We start from the raw sequence: 17,500 nt of genomic DNA, 5'->3' as shown, positions 1-17,500 counted from the left end.
GTTACTATATGTTTTATTCTGCTTATATTTGATCTGACACTGTTAACTCTGATGCAGACTGTAACTTTAACTTTAACTTTAAATAACTGTTAGCTGAGCGTCATGAAGGAATAATGTGGATGTGTTTGTTTGATCTCTGTTAACCAGAATATAAATAAAGATTTACTCAATAACAATAACGTTAAGTCTCTTTCTTCCTCTTTTTAAAAATGTTGTTTCTTTGTTGTATTCAAGGTAGAAAAAGAGAATTAAGTTGTTTTGACTTTATGTTATCATCATCATCTTTATTTATTTACCAATTATCAAAATCCATAAAACAAAATGCTTCAGATAAAAGCAGCAGATTAACATGAAGAAGGGTTAACATCAGCAGATCTAGTAATGTAAGACAGAAGACAATGGTGGCTGTTGAAATATTCTAGGTGGGGCTGTGCTTTATGAACTTTATGCACAGCTCCACTACTTCCTGAACTCAATACAGCTCCTTTATTTTCCTGTCTTACATTATTGGACAAACTGATTAATCCAGGTGTGTCTGACCATTGTTGTTGTCACTAGTGAGGTCAGACACACCTGGATTAATCAGTTTGTCCAATAATGTAAGACAGGAAATAAAGGAGCTGTGCATAAAACCTATTAACTCAGTTTCAATAAGCATCCCAAAACAATTGAACATAAACGGCTGGATACCAGTGCTACTAGTAATTATTTAATGCCAATATTAATAACAAAACATAAATAATATTGCACAAACACAAGTTTAGAACCAAATAACTTATTAGGTTTACACATGTTTACACACAAAGCTGTTGACTGTTACAGCAGTGCCCCCTTGTGGCAGAGACATCACATCACAACAGCAATGTCACCAGAAATCCCACTCTCTCACCCACGGCCGCAAACTTGCCTTGGGGGCGATATCTTTATCACCCTTAAGGCATCAGAATCGACGACGCTGATTGGATCAATCAATCAATCTTTATTTATAAAGCGCCAAATCACAACAAAGTCATCTCAAGTCTCTTTCCACATAGAGCAGGTCTAAACCGAACTCTTCAGGTTTCATTTTAAAGAGACCCAACATTCCCACATGTGCAGCACTTGGTGACAGTGGAGAGAAAAAACTCCTTTAAACAGGAAGAACCCTCAGAACCAGACTCATAGTGCATCGACCGGTTGCGGTTGAGAGCAGGTCTGACCTACAAAGGGTTAAATCCGTTACAAACACTTTGTTTCTGATCATTCTGAAAACCACATTTCAGCCGTTTGTTCAGACGAGACTCCGGATGTTTTCAAAGCAGGAGGACTGACGTAAAGACACGTCCATTTGGTTCTTTGCATTGACTTTATGAGCAGAAACTCAACTTTCTTTCAGTTTAAACACCTCTGAGGAAAGTTAAAGGAGTTAAATGGGCGAGAGGGAGTTTCTCTGCAAATCTGATAAGTGACGATGACTTGGCTGGTTTCACTCTCACTCTCAGTGGTTGGTTGGTTGGTTGGGGGTTTGTGGGTTTGGGGGTTAAAGGACCCTAAAAGGAAGGATTACATGGTGCTGTGAGGTAATTTTAGGTGTTAAAAACAGGAAGGTTCATGCAAAGTCATTCTGGGTGAGGTGTTTAGGAAACAGGAAGTCAGCCTGAGTCGTGGCAGGAGAACAGAAAGGTGGTGAAACATCAAAAGCTTCACAATGTCATAAACAGGAAACGTTTGTGACGTCTGATGTATATAATTATGAGATGTATGATGGATAAACCACTTCAATGCTACAAGTTGATGCATGAGTCTGACTTTTAACCCTGTGAGGGACGACATAGCTATACACAGCTACACACTGTACACACAGCTATACACAGCTACACACTGTACACACAGCTACACACAGCTACACACTGTCACATGATGAAGCTAATGTGGGAGATTCTTCCAACAATACACATTAAAATCAGTTTATTTCTGTCTAGTTCAGCCCAATCAGCTGCTCTCACTTCCTGTTTGGATCGATAAATTAAACTGTTTAAATCATCAGAACAAAAGATGTGATAGAAAATATCTGTTCTTCTATTGAACACAAAATAAAATAAAATAATTATACAGAGAGAAAGAGAGAAAACAGTTAACATCAAACCTCTGAACACACTATCTCCACATTAACTGCTTGTGGCAATTTGCACTGGTCTTTGTCAACTAGATGCTTTTATTAGCATAGAGAGCCCATTTATGCCCTTTGTCTTTATTATTGCAGTAATCCTAAAGTAACGTAAAGGAATCAAGTTACATTACTTTAATATTATGGTACTTGGATTACGTTGCTGACTACATTTTTTTAACAAGTAACTAGTTACTGCATCGGAATACAATTTTAAAGTAACCCTCCCAACCCTGAATATGATAAAGTATATAAACGTGAAAGGATCTCATGACCACAAAGCTCCAAGCTGATATTTTGTGTTTCACCTTTAGTGGGATATGCCAAACCCTTTGGCATGGGGCTGATTTGGGTCTCACTTTTGGGGGGTAAGTCCAAGCTACCATCTGCATGATTTCAGAAACCCAGTTTTCGGAAACGTAAAGCTCCAGAGAGCGTCGCAGGCAACCCACCAGACTTGTAGCCCACCTCTGTGGGATGCTCTTTGGGCTGTTTAAAGAAGGTTTTGGCCTCTTTTACTGGCTTTCTTCCACTTTTGTCTCACTGATCGATTGGCATCCATGACCCGCCATCGGAGGGCCCCCGCCGGCCGGCCTCGCACCAGTGCTCGGACGGACAGTTCCTCCGGCCTGTGGGTTCGCCTCTATGGCCCGGGACATCCACGGGGGGCTCGCCGCCTTTCCGTAAGTCCGGGGGCGGCCGGTTTGTGGCGAGATCGATATGCTCCGTCTGTCTCAGCAGTCCTTCAACGGAGCCCGTCGCGGGGTAGTCGGGGACATCGGCCGGGGCACGCGATGCGGCTTCCTGAAAACACAGAGTTTCTCAAACCCTCTCTGTCGTCTGCCGGTGAATCTCTAGGTGCCGGGATCAGGTGGGTTGGTGTGGTTAAAGCTTGCCACCTGCCCACCCCTCAGCCCCGGTGACTGCAGCAATGGTTCGTTCCACATCTCCCCTGATGCATGAAAGCCACTGGGTGCTAGACTGGGGTGGGTTGGCATGGTTAAAGCTTGCCACCCGTCCACCCCAAGGCCCACTGGCTGCAGCAGGAGTGTCTTTCTCCCAAGGTGCAGGTTGGGCGGGCGTTCCCGTGCTGACTAGTGACTGAGGGCTCCCTGATTGATTCCTGAAAGTAGCAAAATTGGCTCGGCGCTAGCTACTATACACACTATAACACTGATCGATTGGTATCCGTGACCCACCATTGCAGGGCCCCCTCCGGCCTGTGGGTTCACCTCTATGGCCATGCACGGTGGGCTAGTCGCCTTTCCGTAAGTCCCGGGGCCCGGGGCCGGCCGGCTATTAGTAATAAGGTGAAGTGATATTGGTGTTGTTTGGTGTTGTTTGATCACTGTGATTACTTTGATCATGTGTTCGTTGTTGTGCAAATGCTCAACTTTACTCCAACCGTTCGAGGCAGATGTTCTCCCACTGTGAGTCTGGTTCTGAGGTTTCTTCCTGTTAAAAGGGAGTTTTTTCTGCTCATGTGGGAATGTTGGGTCTCTTTAAATTAATCTTAAAGAGTAGTACGGTTTAGAGTACCAGCTGAAGATGCTGATCTGTTGAGGTTTCTCTGGAGGCCTGATGGGGTTTTATTTATGTAGCACCTTTCAAAACAGAAGTTACAAAGTACTTTACAATAAAAACTAATAATGCAAGTAAAATATCAAAAGCAAAAATATAGATAATGTGCAATAAAATAACAACAATTTGACACAATGCTGAAGCTCAAAGCTGAAACATTTCTAAATGTAACACATGATAGGGTACCAGGACCACAAAGTGGGGTATGCCAAACCCCAAATCTGGAGCTACGTGACATTTGACCTCTTTCACTCTCTGTTGGTCACATGCTTCACGTCTGAGGATCACATGACCGGAACCCTTTTGGTTGATTGGTCACCTGTCCTGTGTGTCTGTGTGTTTGCCGGCCAATCAGCTCTCAGCCTGCACCTGAGTCTGCTCAGCTGTCCCTCGTTACTCTTCAGACTGTCCTCTCCCTCCACTCTGACACAGTTTCCCTTTTTATACTTTTATTTATATTAGAATTCAAAGTGTATTTATAGGATGTGTTTTATATATATAATTAATCCTTTACATGCTGTTCATATTCTGACTCATAATTAGTCTCTACATTAATTCACAGTCACGTGTTTAAATGGTGAGTTTGACTTTTTTTTTTTTTTTTTGAAACTCAGGTCAAATTTATAAAGCTGCACAAAAGAAAAAAGGTTGCATGTTTTTGGTATAAACACATTACACACACACACACACACACACACACACACACACACACACACACACACACACACACACACACACACACACACACACACACACACACACACACACCTAACATTAATGTGTTCAGGGTGTTTTTACAGCTCCCTGAACAGAATGTAAAGAGTTAAAGTTAAAAAAACTGAACAATTGTGGCTGCAGGCGAATCTGACGGCCTGTGTGTGTGTGTGTGTGTGTGTGTGTGTGTGTGTGTGTGTGTGTGTGTGTGTGTGTGTGTGTGTGTGTGTGTGAATGTGTGTGTGTGTGTGTGTGTGTGTGTGTCTCCACCTGCAGGTGTCTCACTGCAGATGCACAGACACTGTCCCTCCTGTTACTGATTGGTTCTCTGCAGCGATCGATACTGAGTCACCAGGCTGTGACAGATCTGCAGAGTTTCACACAGAAATGTCTCAAACAAACTGGCTTTAAAGGCTGCTTCAGTTTGTAGAATATTAATCTTTTTCTTCATCAGGTCAATAATCAATAATAAATAATCAATAATCAATAATCAATAATACAATAAAAACAATAATTGTTAGTCAGCAGTTCTGTTTCCGTTTTTACAAACTCATATTTTACTTTAGAGGAAGAATGTTTGTTTAAATGACTAAAATATCTGAGAGCAGAGATACAAAGATTTATCACTGACATGATGTCTCACACTGTCAGAAAAACAACAGTAAAGTACAAGTACCTCAAAATGTACTACAGTAATGTACAAGTACCTCAAACTGTACTGCAGTAAAGTACAAGTACCTCAAACTGTACTACAGTAAAGTACAAGTACCTCAAACTGTACTACAGTAAAGTACAAGTACCTCAAACTGTACTACAGTAAAGTACAAGTACCTCAAACTGTACTACAGTAAAGTACAAGTACCTCTAACTGTACTGCAGTAAAGTACAAGTACCTCAAACTGTACTGCAGTATAGTACAAGTACCTCAAACTGTACTGCAGTAAAGTACAAGTACCTCAAACTGTACTGCAGTAAAGTACAAGTACCTCAAACTGTACTGCAGTAAAGTACAAGTACCTCAAACTGTACTACAGTAAAGTACAAGTACCTCTAACTGTACTACAGTAAAGTACACGTACCTCAAACTGTACTACAGTAAAGTACAAGTACCTCAAACTGTACTGCAGTAAAGTACAAGTACCTCAAACTGTACTGCAGTAAAGTACAAGTACCTCAAACTGTACTGCAGTAAAGTACAAGTACCTCAAACTGTACTACAGTAAAGTACAAGTACCTCAAACTGTACTGCAGTAAAGTACAAGTACCTCTAACTGTACTGCAGTATAGTACAAGTACCTCAAACTGTACTACAGTATAGTACAAGTACCTCAAACTGTACTACAGTAAAGTACAAGTACCTCAAACTGTACTGCAGTAAAGAACAAGTACCTCAAACTGTACTACAGTAAAGTACAAGTACCTCAAACTGTACTACAGTAAAGTACAAGTACCTCAAACTGTACTACAGTAAAGTACAAGTACCTCTAACTGTACTGCAGTAAAGTACAAGTACCTCAAACTGTACTGCAGTATAGTACAAGTACCTCAAACTGTACTGCAGTAAAGTACAAGTACCTCAAACTGTACTGCAGTAAAGTACAAGTACCTCAAACTGTACTGCAGTAAAGTACAAGTACCTCAAACTGTACTACAGTAAAGTACAAGTACCTCTAACTGTACTACAGTAAAGTACACGTACCTCAAACTGTACTACAGTAAAGTACAAGTACCTCAAACTGTACTGCAGTAAAGTACAAGTACCTCAAACTGTACTGCAGTAAAGTACAAGTACCTCAAACTGTACTGCAGTAAAGTACAAGTACCTCAAACTGTACTACAGTAAAGTACAAGTACCTCAAACTGTACTGCAGTAAAGTACAAGTACCTCTAACTGTACTGCAGTATAGTACAAGTACCTCAAACTGTACTACAGTATAGTACAAGTACCTCAAACTGTACTGCAGTAAAGTACAAGTACCTCAAACTGTACTGCAGTAAAGTACAAGTACCTCAAACTGTACTACAGTAAAGTACAAGTACCTCAAACTGTACTGCAGTAAAGTACAAGTACCTCTAACTGTACTGCAGTATAGTACAAGTACCTCAAACTGTACTACAGTATAGTACAAGTACCTCTAACTGTACTACAGTAAAGTACAAGTACCTCAAACTGTACTACAGTAAAGTACAAGTACCTCTAACTGTACTACAGTAAAGTACAAGTACCTCAAACTGTACTGCAGTAAAGAACAAGTACCTCTAACTGTACTGCAGTATAGTACAAGTACCTCAAACTGTACTACAGTATAGTACAAGTACCTCAAACTGTACTACAGTAAAGTACAAGTACCTCAAACTGTACTGCAGTAAAGTACAAGTACCTCAAACTGTACTACAGTAAAGTACAAGTACCTCAAACTGTACTACAGTAAAGTAAAAGTACCTCTAACTGTACTACAGTAAAGTACTAGTACCTCTAACTGTACTACAGTAAAGTACAAGTACCTCTAACTGTACTACAGTAAAGTACAAGTACCTCTAACTGTACTACAGTAAAGTACTAGTACCTCAAACTGTACTACAGTAAAGTACAAGTACCTCAAACTTTACTACAGTAAAGTACAAGTACCTCTAACTGTACTACAGTAAAGTACTAGTACCTCAAACTGTACTACAGTAAAGTACAAGTACCTCAAACTGTACTACAGTAAAGTACAAGTACCTCAAACTGTACTACAGTAAAGTACAAGTACCTCTAACTGTACTACAGTAAAGTACAAGTACCTCAAACTGTACTACAGTAAAGTACTAGTACCTCTAACTGTACTACAGTAAAGTACAAGTACCTCAAACTGTACTACAGTAAAGTACAAGTACCTCTAACTGTACTACAGTAAAGTACTAGTACCTCAAACTGTACTACAGTAAAGTACAAGTACCTCAAACTGTACTACAGTAAAGTACAAGTACCTCTAACTGTACTACAGTAAAGTACAAGTACCTCTAACTGTACTACAGTAAAGTACAAGTACCTCAAACTGTACTACAGTAAAGTACTAGTACCTCTAACTGTACTACAGTAGAGTACTAGTACCTCTAACTGTACTACAGTAAAGTACAAGTACCTCAAACTGTACTACAGTAAAGTACAAGTACCTCTAACTGTACTACAGTAAAGTACTAGTACCTCAAACTGTACTACAGTAAAGTACTAGTACCTCAAACTGTACTACAGTAAAGTACAAGTACCTCAAACTGTACTACAGTAAAGTACAAGTACCTCAAACTGTACTACAGTAAAGTACAAGTACCTCTAACTGTACTACAGTAGAGTACTAGTACCTCTAACTGTACTACAGTAAAGTACAAGTACCTCAAACTGTACTACAGTATAGTACTAGTACCTCTAACTGTACTACAGTAGAGTACTAGTACCTCTAACTGTACTACAGTAGAGTACAAGTACCTCTAACTGTACTACAGTAGAGTACTAGTACCTCTAACTGTACTACAGTAAAGTACAAGTACCTCAAACTGTACTACAGTATAGTACTAGTACCTCTAACTGTACTACAGTAGAGTACTAGTACCTCTAACTGTACTACAGTAGAGTACTAGTACCTCTAACTGTACTACAGTAGAGTACTAGTACCTCTAACTGTACTACAGTAGAGTACAAGTACCTCAAACTGTACTACAGTATAGTACTAGTACCTCTAACTGTACTACAGTAAAGTACAAGTACCTCTAACTGTACTACAGTAAAGTACAAGTACCTCTAACTGTACTACAGTAGAGTACAAGTACCTCAAACTGTACTACAGTAGAGTACAAGTACCTCAAACTGTACTACAGTATAGTACTAGTACCTCTAACTGTACTACAGTAAAGTACTAGTACCTCTAACTGTACTACAGTAAAGTACAAGTACCTCTAACTGTACTGCAGTAAAGTACAAGTACCTCTAACTGTACTACAGTAAAGTACAAGTACCTCTAACTGTACTACAGTAAAGTACAAGTACCTCAAACTGTACTACAGTAAAGTACTAGTACCTCTAACTGTACTACAGTAAAGTACTAGTACCTCTAACTGTACTACAGTAAAGTACTAGTACCTCTAACTGTACTACAGTAAAGTACTAGTACCTCTAACTGTACTACAGTAAAGTACTAGTACCTCTAACTGTACTACAGTAAAGTACTAGTACCTCTAACTGTACTACAGTAAAGTACAAGTACCTCAAACTGTACTACAGTAAAGTACAAGTACCTCTAACTGTACTACAGTAGAGTACTAGTACCTCAAACTGTACTACAGTAAAGTACAAGTACCTCTAACTGTACTGCAGTAAAGTACAAGTACCTCTAACTGTACTACAGTAAAGTACAAGTACCTCAAACTGTACTACAGTAAAGTACTAGTACCTCTAACTGTACTACAGTAAAGTACTAGTACCTCTAACTGTACTACAGTAAAGTACTAGTACCTCTAACTGTACTACAGTAAAGTACTAGTACCTCTAACTGTACTACAGTAAAGTACTAGTACCTCTAACTGTACTACAGTAAAGTACTAGTACCTCTAACTGTACTACAGTAAAGTACAAGTACCTCAAACTGTACTACAGTAAAGTACAAGTACCTCTAACTGTACTACAGTAGAGTACAAGTACCTCTAACTGTACTACAGTAAAGTACTAGTACCTCTAACTGTACTACAGTAAAGTACAAGTACCTCAAACTGTACTACAGTAAAGTACTAGTACCTCTAACTGTACTACAGTAAAGTACTAGTACCTCTAACTGTACTACAGTAAAGTACTAGTACCTCTAACTGTACTACAGTAAAGTACTAGTACCTCTAACTGTACTACAGTAAAGTACTAGTACCTCTAACTGTACTACAGTAAAGTACAAGTACCTCAAACTGTACTACAGTAAAGTACAAGTACCTCTAACTGTACTACAGTAGAGTACTAGTACCTCTAACTGTACTACAGTAAAGTACAAGTACCTCAAACTGTACTACAGTAGAGTACTAGTACCTCTAACTGTACTACAGTAGAGTACTAGTACCTCTAACTGTACTACAGTAGAGTACTAGTACCTCTAACTGTACTACAGTAGAGTACAAGTACCTCAAACTGTACTACAGTATAGTACTAGTACCTCTAACTGTACTACAGTATAGTACTAGTACCTCTAACTGTACTACAGTAGAGTACAAGTACCTCAAACTGTACTACAGTAGAGTACAAGTACCTCAAACTGTACTACAGTATAGTACTAGTACCTCTAACTGTACTACAGTAAAGTACTAGTACCTCTAACTGTACTACAGTAAAGTACAAGTACATCTAACTGTACTACAGTAAAGTACAAGTACCTCTAACTGTACTGCAGTAAAGTACAAGTACCTCTAACTGTACTACAGTAAAGTACAAGTACCTCTAACTGTACTACAGTAAAGTACAAGTACCTCAAACTGTACTACAGTAAAGTACTAGTACCTCTAACTGTACTACAGTAAAGTACTAGTACCTCTAACTGTACTACAGTAAAGTACTAGTACCTCTAACTGTACTACAGTAAAGTACTAGTACCTCTAACTGTACTACAGTAAAGTACTAGTACCTCTAACTGTACTACAGTAAAGTACTAGTACCTCTAACTGTACTACAGTAAAGTACTAGTACCTCTAACTGTACTACAGTAAAGTACTAGTACCTCTAACTGTACTGCAGTAAAGTACAAGTACCTCTAACTGTACTACAGTAAAGTACAAGTACCTCTAACTGTACTGCAGTAAAGTACAAGTACCTCTAACTGTACTACAGTAAAGTACAAGTACCTCTAACTGTACTACAGTAAAGTACAAGTACCTCAAACTGTACTACAGTAAAGTACTAGTACCTCTAACTGTACTACAGTAAAGTACTAGTACCTCTAACTGTACTACAGTAAAGTACTAGTACCTCTAACTGTACTACAGTAAAGTACTAGTACCTCTAACTGTACTACAGTAAAGTACTAGTACCTCTAACTGTACTACAGTAAAGTACAAGTACCTCAAACTGTACTACAGTAAAGTACAAGTACCTCAAACTGTACTACAGTAAAGTACTAGTACCTCTAACTGTACTACAGTAAAGTACAAGTACCTCTAACTGTACTACAGTAAAGTACAAGTACCTCTAACTGTACTGCAGTAAAGTACAAGTACCTCTAACTGTACAACAGTAAAGTACAAGTACCTCTAACTGTACTACAGTAAAGTACAAGTACCTCAAACTGTACTACAGTAAAGTACTAGTACCTCTAACTGTACTACAGTAAAGTACAAGTACCTCAAACTGTACTACAGTAAAGTACTAGTACCTCTAACTGTACTACAGTAAAGTACTAGTACCTCTAACTGTACTACAGTAAAGTACTAGTACCTCTAACTGTACTACAGTAAAGTACTAGTACCTCTAACTGTACTACAGTAAAGTACAAGTACCTCTAACTGTACTACAGTAAAGTACAAGTACCTCAAACTGTACTACAGTAAAGTACTAGTACCTCTAACTGTACTACAGTAAAGTACTAGTACCTCTAACTGTACTACAGTAAAGTACTAGTACCTCTAACTGTACTACAGTAAAGTACTAGTACCTCTAACTGTACTACAGTAAAGTACTAGTACCTCTAACTGTACTACAGTAAAGTACTAGTACCTCTAACTGTACTACAGTAAAGTACAAGTACCTCAAACTGTACTACAGTAAAGTACTAGTACCTCAAACTGTACTACAGTAAAGTACTAGTACCTCTAACTGTACTACAGTAAAGTAATAGTACCTCTAACTGTACTACAGTAAAGTACTAGTACCTCTAACTGTACTACAGTAAAGTACAAGTACCTCTAACTGTACTACAGTAAAGTACAAGTACCTCAAACTGTACTACAGTAAAGTACAAGTACCTCAAACTGTATAATGTATAACTGTGATGTTAAAATATGAACTAACCTGTTTTAAGCTTGACGTCCATCAGCAGGAAGCAGCCGTCTGTCTCTTTATCACGTTTCTGATGTTTATTATCTAGTTTCAGAGTCAGACGAGCAGATTGTGTTAACGTGACGCAGCGCTGTGCTCGTTATGTTCTGTAGATGTTAACTCCAGATTTAGAGAACCTGACCTGAACCAGGACTCTGTGGCATGTAAACAGCTGATTGTGTATGATAAACACAGCAGGTAGAGACACCATGATGCTGAAGCATGTTATAATGATCACCACTAAACATCTCCTATCACACAACATCATGTTTTACCTCAGACATGAAAATATAACATAGCAGTAATGATGGAAATGTCTCTTTCTGGTAGTTTTGAGTCCCTTTAGTCTCCATCTCTACGTTACCATGGTAACTAGATGGCAGCTGTCAGTCAAACTATCTGTAGGTTGTTTTTAGTCATTTTTATGTCTCTTTTTGGTAGTTTTTAGGTTTCTTTAGTCAATTTAAGTTTCTTTTTGGTTGTTTTTTCATCTCTTTTTGGTGGTTAAATGTTATTTAATGTAAAGGTAAAATGAGCAGAGCTTTATGGAGCTGTGGGGTTTATTGTATAACCATTAGAGCCATCAGTCTTCACTGCTACATCATAACAATACATCCTCATAACTACTATCTTATTAAAACTATTAAATATTCATTTCACTAAAACACATGTTAATAGATACGGAGATAATCTGACCCAGAACAGCCTCAATGGACAAACATCTGGAGCAGAAATACAAAAATATAACATTTAATATATTTTCATTTTTATGCATTTTGTGCCACTTTAGGAAAAGTCATCAAATTTCAGAATAAAATACATTTGTGGTGTTTTAACAGCTGTTAAATTTGACCTGAACAGGAAGTAAAGGGTTAAAACTATAACTGAATAACTCTGTGAAGATGAAACAGAGCAGCACAACGTACAATTAAATTAACATTAGTGTCGTCAGGCGGGACAGGAAGTGCAAATTAAAGAGATTGAGACCAGAACGACTCGATGAAAACAATGACTGACTCTGTGTTTCTAAAGAGAAGTTGAGGCTTTTTGAATGGGAGTCAGTTGGAGGCGTTTTAAGGTACTTTAAGGCTCTATGGTGATTGGTTATTTTTCATAGTTGTGCTTTTCCTGCTTTGAAAGGTCAAAAACATCTGCAATGTTTAATAAGATGGTCGAATAGAGACTGAAATCATCTCAGACCTCACTTCTCCAACATTGGATTTGGGAGACCGACCCTACAGCAGTTTAAATGTTTCTATCAGCTGTTGTTATTTCACTTTCAACGAGTGCAACCTCATCTTCCAGGAGTCTGAAAACAAGCGCTGTTATCCTCATTTTTTAATTATTATTGCGTCTCGCCGCTCTATGACCGCCGACACTTTCAGACAACACATGTTGTTCTTTACAACATAACGTCTTACTATCAGTGGAGCCAAATCGTATAATTGTACCCGAGTGTGGCGCTAGAGGATCATGGCATCATTAGGATGTAAAGGGTTCATCCTCAAGACATTTCATAACATCACAGTTTTAAAAACATCAAAGCTCCAGCAACACTTCGTAGTGTAGAACAATTTTATTAAGAGACTAACGAGTTTCAGTTTAAATCTGAAAAAATTCAAAAATATACAAAAATCTGACCAATTATGTGCCTCTAGACACGTATCAGGCAATGGGGGTTCTACCTAGATGGGTTGGGTACATGGTCATGTGACTTCAAGCCAATCAAGGGGGGTATCCAATCAGAGACAGGGGTGACACCATATTTGGTCCATAAACCAGAAAGATGCAACCAAAGAGGTGAAAGTCAAGTTAGTATAAATGTGAGTGGATCAGTACAAACCTCTGGATCGGTCTAAATGTAGCATGAACCATCTGTTAGTATGTATTTTTACAGATCTACCCGGTTCGGCCTCATGGATCATGTTTTCCGGTGGCAGACGTCATGCTCAGTTTACTGGAGAATGACGACATACAGGACAAAAATACTTGGCAGGGCCCCAACTGACTTAGATCATATTCTGTCTATGATACCTCTTGAAAAATATCCGATATACCAGTTATAGTATAAGTATCTTACACTCTGGTCAAATCTTTGTCATTTGTCTCGTGCATGTAGACGGTCGATCCGAGCTCGTAATCAAAGGTGCATTAAGAAAGAAAGAACTCCTGAATCACCTCATCTTTGCATCTTCAAGATCATCACAGAAACATCTGATCTCACCGTCTGATGGTCCAATTACAAAGATATGAATCAGTTTAACCCTCCGGTTGTCCTTGAGTCAAGGAAGGAAGGGAGTAAGAAGGAAGGAAAGGAGAGAGGAAGGGAGGAAGAAGGAAGGAAAGGAGGGGGGAGGAAAGAAGAAGGAAGGAAAGGAGAGAGGAAGGGAGGAAGAAGGAAGGAAAGGAGGGGGGAGGAAAGAAGAAGGAAGGAAATGAGGAAAGAAGGAAGGAAGGAAAGGAAAGAAGGAAGGGAGGGAGAAAGGAAAAGAGGAAGGAAGGAAAGAAAGAAGGGGGAAGGTAGGGGAGAGGAAAGAAAGAGAGAAGGAGGGAGGGAGGAAGGAAATGAAGGAAGGAAGGACAGAAGGAAGGAAGAAAAGGGGATGGAGGGAGGAAAGAAGGAAGGGATGAAAGAGAGAGGAAGGAAAGAAAGAGAGAGGAAGGAAGGAAGGGAGGAAGGAAGGGAGGAAGGGAGGAAAAGTCACAGCAGACGGGGTCAATTTGACCCGAGAAGACGACACGAAGGTTAATGTAATTTTGATCTAAAGCTCGTTGAATGAAACGCTGGCTGAAAATAACGATTATTAAAGTTATCGTGATGACGTGTCGATGACATTTTGACCCAAACTGAAGAAAGTTAGATTTTATTTTTCATGTTTTTCAGACTCACTGACAGTAAAAGTCTCACCAGCTGATCAATAATCCATCACTTCGTTATTAAAGGAGGCAAAAGTTCAAATAAAGTGACCTGAATCATTTTAGTTAGTCTCTGTAAATATTAACGAACCAAAGTTTTAATTTATCGACGCGTCAGTTTGGATGTTTGACGTCTTTAATTAACTTCACACGTGTTTGAAAATAGATTTATTTCCTGTTTCCTGTTTCCTGTTTCCTGTTTGCAGGCTGTGGTTTCAGATTAAAAGACGAATCAAAGCTTCAGCAAAACGGAAATCAGAAAAACACGATTCAGCGCAGCGTCGCCCCCTTCAGGCTGCAGCCGTCATTACAACCACGGTACGAACAACATTAATTTATCTTTAAATAAAAAACAACTTTTAATAATATTAACTATTTAATTTAATAATATTTAATAATCTTCATAATATTACATTTCTTAAAAAGCTTATTATTAATATTATTGTTACATTTGATCCAAAGATAGAAGTATTAATAATAATAATAATAATAATAATAATAATAATAATAATAATAATAATAATAATAATAATAATAAGCCTACAATAATATTAAGATTAAATTAATTATAAAATATAGTATAGGCTTGAAATATTAATATTATATTTATCCAATTATTGTTACATTTGATCCACGGATAAAGTATCAATAATAATAATAATAAGCCTAAAATAAATTATACAATTATATTAATTATAAAATATAATATATATATAGTCCCTTTTTGAATAAATAAATAAACTAAACTAATGATATAGGCTTTAAATATTAATATTATATTTAATCTTTTTTTTTTCATTGTTTTATCATAAATGTTTTTATTCCTGGTCATGAACTGTGCTGTAAATAACGTTTATTATTATATTATATTATCTTTACTACTAAAACATAAGCCTAAAGGATATGTATGTTGTGTTATATGGACCTGTGTCTGCAATAAAGTTTATTATATAATAATATGTTTTATTATTATTATAAATATAAGTAAGTAAACTCATAATAATAATTAAAATGCTGTTAATAATGATAATAAATGGTAATAATAAGGTTGCCCCTGGCCTTCAGTCTGCTGCTCGGTGCTGAGCTCGTGTCAGAGTGGGAGCTCTGCGCGCGCGCTTCCTATCTGTGCAGTCAGACGCGTCTTCTTCCTCCTGACAGCAGCAGCAGTCTTCCTCAGTGCGTCCATAGTCCGGCCTCAGATGGAGGAGAAAGCAGACGGAGGAGGAGGAGGAGGAGAAGGAGGAGGAGCAGGAGGATACTACCGGGCGGCCAAGCGGCTCCGGACGGAGGAGCAGGCCGGAGGAGAGGAGCAGGAGGCCGGGGAGGAGGAGCAGGAGAACTCCGCCGGAGAAGAGGCAGCGAGGAGCGGACTCACGCAGAGCAGCAGCCGGCGGCTCCCAGCGGAGGTGAGAGAGCATGTGAAGTCAGCTGTGACGCAGACTATGATTTATTATCACCAGTCTGTCTCTTTATAATATATTTAACAGAATTTAAGTTTCAACGAAATGAAAATAAAAGTGAGGCCAGCAGAGCGCGTGAGGATGATTCTGCACGTTTCTGCTTTCACATACTTACATTAACCTTTATATTTAAATTTAAATGCATTATTATTATTATTATTATTTCTACTGGTTGTGTTTAGTGAAGTTACTGTTGGTGGTTAGAGTTGAGAGATGACATCAGATAACATTCACTATGTAGAATATAGTTTATTATCTTAAGGCGCGTGTCAGAGATGAACAGATAAAGAGAAAGTTAGAGACTGAAGCTCTTTGTGATGTTTCATTGAGCTTTAAAACCTAAAACCTCCTAACCTCCTAACCTCCTAACCTCCTTACCTCCTAACCTCCTAACCTCTTAACCCTCACACTTTATATATTATATAACTTTATAACCGCTTCTAACTCTAACATTAACCCTCATACACTATAAACACTTCTAATGAAACTCATCAGAAAACTAAACTATTTAACTCGCTGCTTGCAGCATCTGAACATATATATATTATATATATATATATATATATATATATATATAAGATATATATATATATATATATATATATATATATATATATATATATACATATATATATATATATATATATATATATAAATATATATATATATAAATATATATATATATATGTATCCATCATGTTTCAGTGTTTGGACAAATATATAAATTCAGCTCAGAGGTTTATTTATTTATTTATTAATTAATTATTAATTAATTAATTAATTAATTTATTTATTTATTTATTTATTTATTTATTTATTTATTAATTAAAACAGATTTTATTAATCTCAGCAGCAGTTTCACAGATCTGCTTCCTGTTAAACACTGAACCTGTTTCACTGGAAACTCTGCTGTTTACCACCTGCTCCTCCTCTGCTCCTCCTCTCCTCATCCTCCTCTCCTCTCCTCTTCTCTCTTCTCCTCTGCTCCTCATCTCCTCCTCTCCCTCCTCTCCTCCTCTCCTCTCCTCATCCTCCTCTCCTCTCCTCTTCTCATCTGCTCCTCCTCTCATCCTCTCCTCCTCTCCTCCTCTCCTCATCCTCCTCTCCTTCCTCTGCCTCCTCCTCTCCTCTCACTCTCCTCTCCTCTGCTCCTCCTCCTCTCATCCTCTCCTCTTCTCTGCTCCTTCTCTCTTCCTCTGCTCCTCCTCTCCTCCTCTCCTTCTCTCTTCCTCTGCTCCTCCTCTCCTTCTCTCTTCCTCTGCTCCTCCTCTCCTCCTCTTCTCTCCTCCTCTGCTCCTCTTCTTCTCTGCTCCTCTCCTCCTCTGTTCCTCTCCTCCCTTCCTCCCCTCCTCCTCTGCTCCTCCTCTGCTCCTCTCCTCCTCTCCTCCTCTCCTCCTCTTTTCCTCCTCTGCTCCTCCTCTTCTCTGCTCCTCTCCTCCTTTTCTTCCTCTCCTCCCCTCCTCCCCTCCTCCCCTCTCCTCTCCTCCTCTCCCCTTCTCTTCCTCCTCTTCTCCTCCTCTTCTCTCCTCCTCTCTTCCTCTCCTCCCCTCCTCTCCTCCTCCTCTGCTCCTCTCCTCTCCTCTCTCCTCCTCTCCTCCTCCTCTGCTCCTCTGCTCCTCTGCTCCTCTGCTCCTCTCCTCC

The 17,500-nt window shown here is 38.7% G+C and overlaps 1 protein-coding gene across 1 annotated transcript in view; it reads left to right on the top strand.

Moving 5' to 3' along the window:
- Nucleotides 1–2,706: 2,706 nt before the first annotated feature.
- mark1 (MAP/microtubule affinity-regulating kinase 1) overlaps nucleotides 2,707–17,500 on the top strand; it is a 21,658-nt gene continuing 6,864 nt past the window's right edge. Inside the window, 4 exon segments of the mRNA XM_062426855.1 lie at nucleotides 2,707–2,829; nucleotides 3,005–3,080; nucleotides 14,606–14,717; nucleotides 15,535–15,805. Coding sequence (XP_062282839.1) covers nucleotides 2,707–2,829; nucleotides 3,005–3,080; nucleotides 14,606–14,717; nucleotides 15,535–15,805 — 582 coding nt within the window.

The sequence above is a fragment of the Scomber scombrus genome, chromosome 2, assembly GCF_963691925.1.
Source record: "Scomber scombrus chromosome 2, fScoSco1.1, whole genome shotgun sequence".
NCBI lineage: Eukaryota > Metazoa > Chordata > Actinopteri > Scombriformes > Scombridae > Scomber > Scomber scombrus.
The sequence above is the reverse complement of the archived record's forward strand: the minus strand, read 5'-3'. Positions and strand labels throughout refer to the sequence as shown.